Below are 15,830 nucleotides of genomic sequence, written 5' to 3'. Positions count from 1 at the left end.
CCGTGCAGATGTCTTGATTGTGGCGATCTATCAAGGCAGCCCAAGCAAACTCGTGCAAGGACTCCTACCCAAATCATGGAGGGGAAGTTAGACTCCATCAAATCTCTGGCACATCCTCAGGGGGAAATCCACACACCTGCCCCTCCCAAGCCTTGGATGGACTACTCCCCATTCAGTTTCTGTGGATGAAGATAAATCCGTTGGCTCAGCAGCCTACCGGTATTTTAGACTAGTTCCTTTCAATGCATTATTATTTAATCCATATTATTTTTCAACTACCCAATTATTTCAATGACTCAATACAAATTCAATCATAATTTCAATGATTATTCTTTAATGGTTGATTTTTTTTTTGTTTCCCCATCAACGGTGCACACAGGACCTAGATACACATTTATCCCCAAGAACAGAGAAGAAGTTGACAGATAGCATCACCACCAATGGGCATTTAGTAATCTGGAACAGAAGAGGAACCCATGGGCTCTCCAATTCCTTCCTTGAAATTTTGCAGGTGCCACGATCGGTTGACTTTGTCTGCCTGTGCTCAATCTTTTCCTCATGCCCCCACGGCAGATGTGTTCCCTTCTGTGTCGCACAGACAAAATGGGAACACCCCACAGCAAGGCTTTAGCCATATGTTGCCCTGATTCAATTCGGAAATCTGGTGCCGGACAGGAATGATGCTTTTCTTGTGTTCCTTCACAGCATTGGCCACCGTCTGGATCACCACATTGTAAGAGGGCTCCGTGTCTGGCGTCAGAGGTGTGGACTCAGAGGGGTCCCTTGTGAGGTCAAAGAGCAGAGGAGGGTCATGGTAGGTGACCAGTTTTCCCGAACATCGGCAATATTGGGTCTCATAGCAGCCTTGAGCTCCTGGCGGCTGGAACACAGGTGTCACGTAATGAACCTTCCACACTGCCTCACCTGGACAAGAAAAGACACGTCAGCGACATCCAACCCACGTGCCAACCCATCTTGTGTTCTACCTTCTCAGGCATTTTCCCTGTTCTTCCTCCTTGCCCACAGGTTAAGGCTAAATGTCATTCCATCCTTAGAACAACACTAAGAAATCAGACTCCCCTGGTATAATTTTATATATCCTTGGAATCTGTCACACGTTTTGCATCTCAAAACGTATTATTTCTTATAGATGACCCCCTACCTTTCTAAAGACAGTGATTCTTAGAATGATTTCAAAGAAGGTGTTTTCAGTGGCCACCCTAGAATAAATGGACTTGTCTCAACAAAGTGTTGAGAATGGACTTGAGTGGCTATAATCTTGGCATCCATAGCAAGCAGGGGCTCATGTACTCACTGTCCTTTGGATGCCAGCGTGCTGCGTGGAGAAAGGCACCACAGTAGTGGAACAAGAACTCATGCTCTGAGCGCTCGACATCTCCCTGAAGCAAAGGCATGAGGTCCTGGCCATCGATCACCCTGCAAACACACGCAAAGGGCATCAGGCAAGGGGAAGTTGACCACTGGGCTGTTTGAAGGATGACATTCATGGGACGCCTGGATGGCTCCATCAGTTAAGCATCTGACTCTTGATTTCAACTCCGGTCATGATCTCGCGGTTCATGAGTTCGAGCCCTACATCAGGTTCTGCAATAGCCTGTTTGGGATTCTCTCTCTCTCTCTCTCTCTCTCTCTCTCTCTGACTCTCTCCTGCCCTTTCTCTCTTTCTCTAGCTCTCTGCCCCTCCCCTGCTGTCTCTCTCTCTCTCAAAAATAAACATTCAAAGAAGCAAACAAACAAACAAACAAACAAAATACAACCAAATCACAATTTCATGTGCAATTGCCTTTCTACTTTTACAGGAAATCTTATAGAACCTCTAAAAAAAAATCTTATACTTTTTCTCTTATATTAGAAAAAAAGGATCTTCTACCTCATGTTAGAAAACAGTAATAATAAAACCTATCTTGTCATAAGAAATACAATAATAAGTGTCAGATAATCCTAAAAATGATCATGAAAGAATGAACACTCTCTTTATTCTCAGATACAATGATTGCCTGTGTTGATAATCCCTTAAGAGTTACTGTGCACTAATTCAGTTTAGCAAGGTCACAAGTATAGAATTTTATCTCTATATCTTAGCAACGAACACCTAGGAAATCCATTTTTTTAAACTAGCATTCACTACAGCATCACAAAACACGGTTTCCAATGTTAAAATTTTGTGTCCCAAAGCCACAAAACATCTGATAAGAGAACTGAATGTCCAAGAGATGTACAATGTCCATAGACTGGAAGACGCAAAATTGTTAAGATGTCAATTTTCAACAAGCTGATCTATAGATTTAATGCAAACTCAACCAAAATCCCTAAAGGGTCTTTTGCACAAAGTGAGCAACATGTTCTAAAATTTACATGGGAGAACGAACAAATAATTGTTAAAAAGAAGGAACTAGTTTGAGGATTCATACTAAATCATTCCAAAATTTAGTACAAAGAAAGACTAATCAAGCCAGTGTAGTAAGGTCATAAGGGTGGGCATATGAATCAGTGAAACAGGAGACAATCCAAGAAACAGACCAATACATATGTCGGTCAATTGATTCTCAACAAATGTCCAAGGTTATATAGTCAAGGAAGAACTGTCTTTCCATAAATGTCACTAGAACGATTAAATATCTAAATGCAAGAAAAATAAATCTCAACCCATACCTCACACTATATAAAAAATCATCTCAATATGGACCATAAGCCTAAATGTAAAACCTGAAACTGAAAAAAAAAAAAACACAAGAAGAAATCATAGCAGGAACTCTTTGTGACCTTTGAATAGAAAAAAGGTGATTTAGATATATTACAAAAATTACAATCTATAAAAGAACAAAAGAGGTGCCTGCATGGCCAGTTGGTTAAGCACCCAACTCTTGGTTTCAGCTCAGGTCACGATCTCACAATTGGGGGGATCAAGCCCAGCATCGGGCTCCGTGCTGAGCATGGAGCCTGCTTGGGATTCTCTCTCTCTTCTCTGCCCTTCCCCTGCTTGAGTGCATGAAATATCTCTCAAAAATAAAAAAAAATAAAATAAAATAAAAAATAAACATTTACAAAAAATTTTTTAAAAATTTAAAAAAAGTAAATTGACCCTTATCAAAATTGAAAACTGCTTTTAAAATAACAAGCTAAGAGAATGAACAGAAGCCACAGAACGGAAGATAGGACTGGCAAAATGCAGATCTGATGAAAAACTTGTGTTCAGAATATATAAAGAACTCTCACAATTCAACAAGAAGAAAATAAAATGCCCAGTTTAACAAAACAAAAATGGACAAATGGTTGGAACAGACACTTGGCAAAGAATGGACACGGATGGACCAATAAGCACATGGAGATGTGTCCAATAGCATTAGTCCTTAGGGAAACACAAATTAACAGCATGATCAGATTCAACTGCATCGTTATTATATAAGATGGAAAAGAATGGCCATAGCAAGTGTGGCCAAGAATGTGGAGCCACTGGAAATCATACATATTGCTGGTGGGAATGCCAAATGGGGCTGCCATTTTGAAAGTCCATCTGAGAGTTTCTCATAAACATTTATTGATACTATGACCCAGATTTCCTGCTCTTGGTCATTTACTCCAAAGAAATAAAAATTGATGTCTACCCAAAGACCTCTGTGCAAACATCCAATGCAACTTTCATCATAAAAGCCAAGTTTCTTTCTTCAAAACACACATGCCTTTCAGAATCTCATGGAGCCTCTCAGCTCAGTTTTCCACTGAAGAGTAAAAAAAGTACTGGGAATAAAGATAAGATGTTTTTAGAACTAATTCTGCAAAAAATAAAAAGCAAATCAATTCTAGGAAGGAAATCTTAATCAGGGATCAGAGGACAATATTTCTTGGGGTTGTAATTCTGCAGAACACTTTGAGTCCAATATATAGATTATACCAATGTCCCAAAGTCAGTGCACCCCACTGATGTCTTAGAAAATTATTTTTATGACTGTGATCAGCTCAATTAAATAAAAAGGTACAGGGGCACCTGGGTGGCTCAGTCAGTTACGTGCCCGACTCTTGATCTCAGCTCAGGAGCTCAGGTCTTGATCTCATGGTTTTTGAGTTCAAACCCCGTGTTGGACTCCTCACTGGTCATGAAGCCTACTTTAAAAAAAAAACACTACTTCTTCACTAATATTACTATGGTTTTAAAAAAATGGATCATTTAGGGGAGCCTGGATGGCTCAGTTGGTTAAGCACCCAACTTCGGATCAGGTCATGATCTCGTGGTTCGTGAGTTCAAGCCCCACATCAGGCTCTGTGCTGACAGCTCAGAGCCCCTGAAGCCTGCTTTGAATTCTGTGTCTCCCTCTCTCTCTCTCTCTCTCTAAAAATAATGGATCATTTAGCTCAAATCAATAAATATATTTCTTAGGAGACCAGAATTGTATTGTGTTAGTATTTTATATAAATTCTCAATAAGTCCTATTATTCCCTAAAATGAAGGTTAAAAAAATAATAAGTTGGTCTTTCTTTGCTGCTGTTTCTAATTTGCTTTGGGATTTATTTTACTTTCCTTCAGAACTAGGTGAATATGGAAACATTACAATCAGTCTTTGGGCTTATGACAAAGACGTGTCAGTGGGTTGGAGCCGCTAGAGTAAAGTATCCAAAAGGCGCCTGCAAGGTTGCCTTGGTCCGTTGTCTCCAGGGAGTGTTAGGATTCAGTAGGAAGGGTCTCCTCCTGGTGGCATTGAAAATCACGATAGGCATTCAAGTATTCATGCAATGTCTTACCTTCACATCAGCCTCCGGATCTTGCGCAGCAGAATCCAGGAGACTGTTGTGTCTCTTGCATGGAGGAGTGTTTTACCACGTGCTCATCCCCAAACCTTCCCAGTGAAAACCGCACAGTGTCTGAGACCGGTGTCTCCTGCACCCATGATGTTCAAGAGGCACAGCCACGCACGAACCCAAATCTTTTAGGTACGTGTTGAGACAGAGTATGCTGCCTGTGTCCCGAACGCTCTGAGAACCACAATGGTGTGAACAGACGGTATGACATCACCTGTCCTGAGGGACCGTGCTTCCTGACACGGCCGCCAGCGTGGGGAAAACGTCCATCATACTCGTCGGTTCCTCGATCACTTTCCCAGCTGGTAACCTTCCTGGCCAGCGGACCAGTCCCGGGACGCGGATTCCACCTTCCCAGCCGGCCATGCCTTTCCCACCTACAGGGTGAGGCGACAGACGTCCAGGTAAAACAGTCGTGGGGGCAAAAGTGTTTAAAAATGTATTTGATGGGAGGCAGGGGAGGGTGGGTGATGGGTATTGAGGAGGGCACCTTTTGGGATGGGCACTGGGTGTCGTATGGAAACCAATTTGACAATAAATTTCATATATTGAAAAAATAAATAAATAAATAAAAATAAATAAAAATGTATTTGAAATGTATTTCTACTATTTAAAATATACTTAAATGTATTCAGATGTATTTAAAATGTGCTCAAATGAATTTAAAAATTAATGGTACGGACGATGTGCTTGGAGCCAGCACTGTGCAGAACTCTGAACGGGTCACGGGTGCGTGTCCATGCAATTCCTTTTCCTTGGGCTGCTGATAGGTGTTCAATTGAATAACTGATTGTGTCAATATGGCGTATTAGCACTGGCTATTGCCTTCGCCTGTACGGCTGTTACCCCACATATACACCTGCCTCGGCCCCAGCCTCCTTCACACCTTTGCTCCAGAGGTACTCTGTCTGTCATTTCTGCAGGCACACTTCTGATCAAATGACAGCCCCATCCTAGAATTTTTTCAGGCTTTTTTTTTTTGTTTGCAGATTTACTAACATATCCTAGAATTTACTCATTCTTTTCTTTTTCCTGGTATGCCACCCTTCACGACAATGTAAATTTCCTGAAGGCAGGGATTCACTGCTTTTGGTCACTGCTGAATCCAGAATGCATGAACACACGTTGAATGGAATAGTATGGATTTATGCAAATTTATTACCCAACCCAGGGCATTCTAGAGAATGCACGTAGGAGTCAGCAATGACCCCGCGACAACAGGCATAAACCAGGATTCTCTTGAGCAAACCAGGAAGAATGGCCATCCTACGGTGTTCATGGATTCTTATTATTTCATTAAATTACTCAATCACAGCATGTTCAGAAATGGAGATTTTTAAAAAATATCCTGATAGGCAAAAATAGAATTTCAAGAATTTGAAATTGAAATTGAAATCCCAATTTCCTCATGGGATTTATTTGATTTCCTAAGCATGCACTTCACTTGTGCACTGATGCCCCACAGCCAGACTGAGACAGGGATGACCCTATTCACACAAAAACATTATTTCCTACTGAATCTGTATTATTATCATTCATACAATTATAGATTCAGTTGTTCTGCATTCAATAGGAAAGCATGAATATCATTAATATTTTCCTCTAGAAAACACTTTGAACTGCCTTTAAATACCCATGCTAACACGTTTCCAGACAATTTTCCAGACAATTTTCTCTTCACAGCAGGGTAAGTATTATACAGACCAGGACAACATGGCCTAATGGAACGTGTTTTCATGCACTAAATGTTGCATCAGGACAAGGAGTCGTTACCTGTGCATTTAATGACACAACCAGAGACATGCTTGCTTCTGTGTGTGCTAAGCCATATCCTTACAAGACAGCACCGAATCTTCCTTAATAACCCAGGAGCCTCTGCTTTTTGTCCTCCATACCCTGGCTACCAGATTTTTCCATATCGAGTCTTGTTTCGACAGCCTTATAAATGTAATCAATGAGTAGATAGATACTCAGTTCATTGGCAGAGATGTGCAAAGGCACATGGTTATGGTAATACTTTATAACCTCACAGGGTTTCGAGGCAGGCAGATTTCTAGATGTCCCTTCAGCAGAGTACCAACCCTGGGGGCTAATTTCCCCAGAAATCATGGCAAACTTAAGGTCAATTTCCTTGGTTAGCACGTTATTTTACCCAGAGCCAAACAAAATGAACTTGTTCACTTTTTCATGCATCAGTCGGTTCAGTTCACAGATTTCCATTATCATGAGCACAAGAGAGCTTACTTACAACCAGACCCGGCTCACCATCCCCCTCCTCACCTTTGTATATTCCGTTCCATCCCCCGACCTGGGCGTGGCCCACCCGTGCCTCCAAATGTCCGCCGTGGTCTGATGTAAAGTAGACGAGTGTGTGGTTCCTCACACCAAAATCATCAATGGCATCAAGAAGCTTGCCTGAAATAGTAAAAAAGAAAGAAAGAAGGAAAGAAGGAAGGAGGGAAGGAAGGAAGGAAGGAAGGAAGGAAGGGAAGAAAGAAAAAGAAAGAAAGAAAGAAAGAAAGAAAGAAAGAAAGAAAGAAGAAAGAAAGAAAGGAGAAGAGAAGAGAAGAGAAGAAAAGAAAAGAAAAGAAAAGAAAAGAAAAGAAAAGAAAAGAAAAGAAAAGAAAAGAAAAGGGGCACGTGTAATGAATGTCATGATGAGCCTTGGGCTATAATGTTAGTCTGTGTTGCTTCTGCGGGAGTCATTGCAAAAATGTTTCTCATTCACAATGCACCCTGCTTACGGTGGGTGATAGTGTGAGCTCCAGAACAGTGTGTGGTTGTGAACTTCTTCTCAATTCCTCCTCCACATCTCGTGTTGGACGGACGATTATGCTACATTACTAATAAAAATTGATTTATTTTTTATTATCATTACTATTACCCATGGCTATATTATTGGTTAATCGTATTTATTTTTTAAATACTTTGTGATGCAGATGCCAACATTTATATTGGTGACCCCTAAGTCATGTTTTGCTTTTGCTGATTTTTCTTTTGGGGGCGTCATTATTTCTATTCTTGATTTCCATGGACTCCTTTATTCAGGAATGAAACATTACATTGATGCTAATTGTTCCTCTGTTTGCAAGGAGCCTGAGGCATGCTACTTTTGGGTACGTTTTTGGCATTTCGTGAGGCCTAGCGCTCTTTGCCTGTGTCATGACTTCCCTGTGTTTTACTAGCTCTGTGCTCATGTGCTATATGTGATCTGTGTGTGTGTGTGTGTGTGTGTGTGTGTGTCTGTCTGTGTGTGCACACATGTGCACGTGTCTGGGCCTTCACACGGCACACACATCCTCTGTGGGTCTCTGTGTCCCCACCTCTTATCTTCTTGCAAGGTCACCTGTCCCTTCTTGCAAGCACCCACTCTTATGACCTCACCATACCTTGATTCCATCTGCAAAGCCTCTATTTCCAAACACTGTCGCATGTAACAGATTCCAGCACTTACAACGTGGACCTTTTTTTGGGTGGGGGGGAGCTCAATGCAACCCCAACACCAATTTTGCCCGACGTATCCCATCCCTGCCACTGTGCGTTAGTGACCTCCCTCCTACATTCTCCTCCTCATTGGACCGTCTTCGCGGCTACCTGTTTTGGCATCCCTGATCTGAAAGTCAAATCTTCTGCATGTCATTTAGTGTTTTAAGGTTTATTTTCGATAGTGCTTTCTTTGCAACCATAAAAGTGAGATTTGACACTTTCCTTCAACTGGTGTCCTGTCAGACGTCCCTCAGGCACTTGGTAAGGAGGGCTCACCATGTAAGAGTAATTAAGACTTTCATTAGACTCGACTTGGGCCTCGATATTAATTTTGGAATCACTAATATTTTATAAGAGTCACTGTGCCCACCCAGAACCTGGTGTATTTCCATTCATGAAAGTCTTCTTGTATGAGTCAGGTGTCTGCAATGTGGTCACCTACTTTCTGAACATATTTCTATATATCGATAATGGGTATTGGAGCTACTATGAATCGTAGCCTATCACCCACTGCATCTTGAAATGGGTTATTTTTAACATAAAGAGAAAGTATTACTTTGGGTGTGCATTTTTAACAGAGAAACACTGTCACGTGTTTATGTATGGACATGTATATTAGAGTATATACATATATATATATAAGCATAATAAACTAAATATACTATTACACTAATTCTATACTAGGAGTATACTATATAATGATCTCAATATCTTTTTTTAATCTTTATTTATTTGTGAGACAGAGAGAGACAGAGTGTGAGCAGGGGCAGAGCACAGAATCCGAAGCAGGTTCCAGGCTCTGAGCTGTCAGCACAGAGCCCAACGAGGGACTCGAACTCATGAAATGTAAGACCACGACCTGAGCCGAAGTCGGACGTTAACCGACTGAGCCACCCAGGCGCCCCTCAATATCTTATATATTATCTTAATGTCTATATTATTATATATTATTGCTATAGTACTTATTAATTTAGCATGCTATTAATAATATAATATACTGAAGATCCATGTATTTCTTCTATTATATAGTACAGGATATACAATTACTAATGATCTATGTACATGTTATATCATTATATTTTATATTATATATTATATATGTGAAGTATATATTTAAGTTGATGTTGGAAATCATGTATTTTCATGGTTACTCCCTAATTCATAATTTTTTTTGTTATATTTTTGAGAAAGCGAGCACAAGTAAGGCAGGGGCAGAGAGAGGGAGACAGAGGATCCCAAATGGGCTCTGTGCAGACAGCAGAGAACTCACGAACCATGAGATCATGACCAGAGCCGAAACCAAGAGTCGGACTCATAACTGACTGAACCACCCAGACGCCATTTACACTTTAAATGAGCATGTTGTGACTTGTCCTGAGATGTGTGTGTGCGTATGACTTTCTCAGACAATCGTGTCCTCTCCTGAGCTCCTGCCGCCCTGCCCAGGGGACCTGCCCAACACACCCAACCCATAACCCACTCCCAGCCATCACCACTGCTCTGCACGCAGGGCCAGCCAAGCCTCTCCTCCTGCTCGCCTGTCCCATCTGTCCGCCTCACCTTGGACTCTCACCGTCCCCTCCCATTCTCCATGAACCTGCTCTGAGCTACTGAATTCTCTGGGACTCATTTTGGATGCCTTACTAACTAGGTACCAACCAGAGGATTTCCCCTGGGTCGAGTAGGGGATGTTATTTGCATTGAAAGCCTCTAGGCAGGTTTGAGGAAGCAGGAAGCCAGATGGGGTGGGGGTGGGGAGTTTCTGGAGCTTTCCAAACACCTGTGAAGTGGCAGGTGCTGTAGGGCAGGAAGTTATATGGAGGGAGACGAGGAAACATGGTTAGGTTCTTCTAATGCATCCTGTAAGCCCTCAGACTCCTACAGGCGGTAACCAAGAAAACCTAACAAAGAAAACATTGTAACACGGAGATCAGAGATTTTTGGGATTTTGGGTTTTGATATAGTTTCCAGGATGGGTATGTTGAAGAAAAATAAACTTTTTTTTTTTTTACTATTTCTGAAATGACATATGGAAACGTGATTATTTATCCTGAAGGCTCATGTCTGCCTGGACAGACAGCATATACACGGCCCGTGAGTACCCACGCTTAGATATTTCGAACACTTTCTATTGATTTACAATATTAAAGCAAATCGAATTTGTTTTTGTTCTTTTTTTTGTTTCTACTGACCCCATCCTCAGTTGGAGTTAGTTTCAGACACACACACACACACACACACACACTCACGTGCATACCTATGCCTGCATAAACACAGACCTGTGTGCCTGTATTTCGTTCAATACTATTTCTATTTCTAATAATGTTTCAATCATTTCTGTATTTTGAAGACTGTGAATTGACAAGCTTGATTTCCAAGGCGTCTCTCTCTGTTCCCCGAAATCCATTTCGTGCTGCCCACCAGGGAGGCCAGCCTCGCGTGCGTTTCTGTGTTTCCCCGGAGGAAACCCTGAACCCGATGTGCCAACTAATACACGTGTGACAGAAACACTGGGACTCACACTGACAGGGAAGCACTGAGCGTGCTTTTGTGGGAAGTTTGTCAAAGGCTGGCACCTGTGGCATCGTTGAGGCGGCGGGGGGCCGCATGAGGCTGTCCTCGACTATCAAAGCCCGGGCTTCCCGTGTCCCTACGTCCTGTGCCACTTACCCACCATGAAGTCCATCTCCTGAACGTTGTCCCCATACAAGCCGTGCTTGCTGGTGCCGATGAACTCGGTGGTCGTGGGAAGCGGCACGTGGACGTGCAGAAAGGAGAACACAAGAAGGAACGGTCCCTCACGGTGCCTGAGGACACATCAGTCACATGGCTCATGAGTGTGCAAAGTCCAGGAAAGGAAACCACAGTTAGCGAGACCGACCCTCCTCTGCCTGCCCTAAGAGAGGCGATGCATGCACCAGGCAGCATTGTGGCTGCGCTGGACTCCAGCATCCCCCAGAGTCCGGACCGCCCCCGGAGACACGTGCGGGATGGCTGCAGTCTCAGTGACCCCGCCTGACACAGCCCCACGCTTTCCCAGGGCTGACGAAATCTGCAGGCCAGAGTCACATCCAACAGACCCAAGGGATGCCAACTCTTTCACAACCCACGAGCAAGCACGGACAGAGACATCTTGGCAAGCCGTCCCCACACCTTTGGCCCTTCCTGTGAGGACACAGAAGACAAGGCTGACCTACTTCGAGCCCTGACGATCCTCCGGGAAGGCAGGTCCTCAGCTAAACAGTGCACGACTCAAATGCGAGTCTTTGGGAAATTTCTCCTCTGATGACATGTCATGAGGGGAAGTAATGAAATCATCATCATCATCATAATGAAGTTGCACCAGGGTGAGCTGGGCAGAATGGCTGGTGTCCCTCCAAAATTGAAGCCCATCTGGAAGCTTGGAATGTCATGGCATTTGCCAATGGAGTCTTTGGGGATGTAATTAGTGGAGGTGAGGTCATCCCGGGGGAAGGCGGGGCCAGAATGCAAGAACAGGTGTCCTTCAAAGAAACGGGTGGTTCGCAGATATGGAAACACACACAGGGGAAGGAGGCTTTGGGAAATCAGAGGCAGAGGTCGGGGTCATGTACGGACACGCCAAGGAACACCCAGCACCGACAGCAGCCACCAGAAGCTAGAGGACGCCAGGAACGATGCTCCCCTCACAACATTCGCAGGGAGCACAGCCCAGCTGACACCTTCCTTTGGGACTTTTCCAGTGTCCACAGCTCACAGAGAGTACGTTTCTGCTGTTTCAAGCCCCTCCGTTTCTGGTACTTTGCCCTTGGAGCCCAAGCAAGCTGCTATATGTGCTAGTGAAGAATGAGATTATACAGATGCCGCCTTGCATGGCCAAAGGGAATCTGTAGATGCAATCAGGTTCAGGATCTTGAGACAGTGGGTGGATAATCCTGGATTATCTGGGTGTGGACCCAATGCAATTACAACGTTCCTTGCGAGAGGGAGGCAATAAGTACAAAATCAGACAAACATGATGTGGGTAGGAGGTAATGGAAGCTGAGAGGCAGGGAGAGAGCTACAAGCCAAGGAAAGTCTGCAGTCTCTCCAACCTGGAACAAAGAACACTCTTCCCTAAAACCTCCCAGAATGAGCCCGTCCACCCAAAGCCTTGATTCCAGTGCCATAAGATGAGTTTGGGGTTCCTGACCTCCAGAACCATCAAATAACAAATCTGTGACGCTCTGAGCCACCCCCACTTGCAGAAATGTGTTCCAGCAGCCAGAGGAAACTCACACACTGAGAATCCAGATAAAAGGGATCTCTAGCAATCTTGAATCTATGCCACCTGTTCACGGCCACATCGCTAGTCAACAGAATGGCTTCTGAATCTTCGGGTCCCCATTCCCCTTCGACATGGTGCCATGATAGATCGTATAGACCTTCTGAAACTCAGCACAGGTTTTGGTGACAGGAGTCCATTTCCACACCCCAGCATTTGCTCCTGATGTACTAATGTAAATGGTAAGCAACAGCATGAGTGGAACAGAATCGGTCGTCTTGAACTTTCAGTGTGACGGACCCTTGCAACCTGCCAGTGTGTCCCTGTGCAAAGCATCTATGCCTCTGCACATGTGGAAGTTACGAGGGAATAAGGCGTTTGCCCTGATGAAACCAGCCATTGCATTGCATCTACAAGGCAAAGATGGTTTGATCTCTCTCTGTCTGAGAGTACAAATTTGTTTTGTGTCCTCGTGGCCTATGGGGTAAGGACAAAGCTAGCCACACATGGCCCAAGATACTTTATATCACCAGTCAACTCTACAGGGCAGTCAAACACACCAGCTTACAGATCCCTACCCTGTGATGACCTCATCTTCACAAATCACATCTCCAAAGACCCGATTCCAAAGTAACATCAGATTCTGGGCTTCCAGATGGATGTGAAGTTTCTAGGGAATTCCATTTCACACTACCCTAATCCAACTCACCATGGCACAACTTCCTTTTTAATTCATTTTTTCCCCTTTCTTTGCGTTTCCATATCTCATCGCAGCCGAAGTTTCTCAGAGTGGCATTTGCGTTCTGTGTGTCTCTGCTTAGCCGAGGACCTATCTTCCCTCTGCTTCAGCTTTATTTGGGAATGCCTGGCCCCTTGTTCGTCTTGTTCTTGCTTACCTTTCAGGATTTAGTTAACATGTCTTCTCAAGTATGGTTCCCTGACATCTTGGAAGGTTCCTACAGTTTGGACTGATACCACCCTGAACTAATGCCCATTACCCTATTTCTTATCATGGGCTTGTACATCTAATGTCATCACTAAATGTGTACTTGTCCTTGAAGCCCAGACCCCAGGATGGTGATCAGTGAAGACAAAAGGTGAGCAAAAAAATGTGTTCACAGCCTTTTTCTAAAAAAAAGATCCATCAGCTAGATGTTTCTAAATATGGCTCCCTTGAAAACTTTCCAGTGATTATGTTTGGGATGCATAGGACTCTCTAACGATCACCACTGCCCTAAGCGGAATAAAATCCCTTATGTATCACATGCTCAGCGATAAGCCCTCTGATTTTAACTTCTCAAAAAGTTTTTTCTCAAAAATGCAATGGCCAACTTACTCTACTATCTGTTTCCTGGCAAATACATTTCCCATTGTACATTAATATACAAACAATATGCATTGCAAATTAATAAGCCAGTTTTGTAAGTCTCAGTCTAGTGTGAGTCTACCTGCTTGGTCTGACCAAATCTGAATTTCGAGGCCAACAGAGATATTGTGATTTTAATAAGAGGAACTCAAATGAGATACCACCTCCTCAGGCACTTCCTGAAGAGTCCATGTGAACTCCAAAACACGCACTATTGTATTGTCTAGCCCTAACTAGCAATATTCCATTTCTTAAGTCAACATTGTTCAAACCATCACCTTTTATTTTTAAAAAACACTCATTCTCTTATGGTTTTTAAAAGACTCCTGTCTTATCCAAATGGCCAACAGGCACATGAAAAGATGCTCAACGTCAATCCTCATCAGGGAAATACAAATCAAAACCACACTGAGATATCACCTCATGCCAGTCACAGGGGCTAAAATGAGCAAATCAGGAGACTATAGATGCTGGCGAGGATGTGGAGAAACGGGAACCCTCTTGCAACGTTGGTGGGAATGGAAACTGGTGCAGCCGCTCTGGAAAACAGTGTGGAGGTTCCTCAAAAAATTAACAATAGATCTACCCTATGACCCAGCAATAGCACTGCTAGGAATTCACCCAAGGGATACAGGAGAGCTGATGCATAGGGGTACTTGTACCTCAATGTTTATAGCGGTACTCTCAACAATAGCCAAATTATGGAAAGAGCCTAAGTGTCCATCAACTGATGAATGGATAAAGAAATTGTGGTTTATATACACAATGGAATACTATGTGCTAATGAGAAATGAAATATCGCCTTTTGTAGCAATGTGGATGCAACTGGAGAGTGTTGTGCTAACTGAAATAAGTCAGTCAGAGAAAGACAGATACCATATGTTTTCACTCTTATGTGGATCCTAAGAAAATTAACAGAAGACCATGGGGGAGGGGAAGGAGAAAAAAAAAAAGTTAGAGAGGGAAGGGGCCAAACCATAAGAGACTGAGAACAAACTGAGGGTTGATGGGGGGGTGGGGGAGAGGGAAAGTGGGTGATGGGCATTGAGGAGTGCACCTGTTGGGATAGGCACTGGGTGTTGTAAGGAAACCAATTTGACAATAAATTTCATGTTAATATATATATATATATATATATATATATATATATATATATATGTTTTAAAAAGACTCCTGTCTTTAAAATACTCATTGTTAAATCCATTAAAATACATGGATTTTGAAAAGAAAATGACTTTTACCTTTCCATAAATGAAGTCGCCTCCCTCACCATGATGGAGCCAGCACGCTCTGCTTTCATTGGCTGTTCAGTGATCTCGTGCTCGCGCATGAGGAGGCAATCCCAGTACAGAGGGGATTTGTAACTGGAGAACCAAAAGTAGCCCAGCAGAAAAATAAAGAGAATCATGGAGAATATGAAAGACCAGGGAAGACAGATCAAGCGACTCAGCTTCCCCAAGGCAGCCGTGAGTGCAGCAACGGCGACCAGCTGAATGCAGAGCCAGACTTTGTCCCCGATGGCTAATTCCGTGTCACGTGAGGGATCCGGCCAGCAAGGTTCAAACAGAGTGAATGGCATGCCATAGAAGTAATCAAACCCATAATTATATGGGTGATGGCAGTGGTCATGTCGGGAATCACAGTTTAAGCCTTCGTGCCATTTGCCTGAAATGACAAACAGACAAATAATGCATAATATGCACACACGCCACCAACACCGTGTGACTTCTTTACTGCACAAAAATCTGTGTCAAGACCTGGTTGTGAGTGACCAAATAGGATGAAAATTAAAGGGAGGAAAACACACTTGTGAGTTTGCAGCAAGGATGTGAACTGGGCAGTTTCTCATTCACAGGAAGAAAAAAAGTCATAGCCACAAAGATGAAGACATGAGAGAGTCAGTGTAGACTATAGATGATG

The 15,830-nt window shown here is 43.1% G+C and overlaps 1 protein-coding gene across 2 annotated transcripts in view; it reads right to left on the bottom strand.

Annotated features, from left to right (window-relative positions):
- Positions 1-314: 314 nt before the first annotated feature.
- Positions 315-15,830, bottom strand: part of ARSF (arylsulfatase F) — a 30,936-nt gene continuing 15,420 nt past the window's right edge. For both annotated transcript variants that reach the window (XM_058714623.1, XM_058714622.1), the window contains exons 6-11: positions 15,152-15,575; positions 10,972-11,108; positions 7,096-7,230; positions 5,030-5,192; positions 1,316-1,437; positions 315-924 (exon numbers count right to left, since the gene is read on the bottom strand). In XM_058714623.1, coding sequence (XP_058570606.1) covers positions 557-924; positions 1,316-1,437; positions 5,030-5,192; positions 7,096-7,230; positions 10,972-11,108; positions 15,152-15,575 — 1,349 coding nt within the window. In that variant the 3' untranslated portion in view covers positions 315-556. The remainder of the gene's footprint in view (positions 925-1,315; positions 1,438-5,029; positions 5,193-7,095; positions 7,231-10,971; positions 11,109-15,151; positions 15,576-15,830) is intronic.

Source organism: Neofelis nebulosa, chromosome X (genome assembly GCF_028018385.1).
Source record: "Neofelis nebulosa isolate mNeoNeb1 chromosome X, mNeoNeb1.pri, whole genome shotgun sequence".
Taxonomy (NCBI): domain Eukaryota; kingdom Metazoa; phylum Chordata; class Mammalia; order Carnivora; family Felidae; genus Neofelis; species Neofelis nebulosa.
This window is presented reverse-complemented; position numbering and strand designations above follow the sequence as displayed.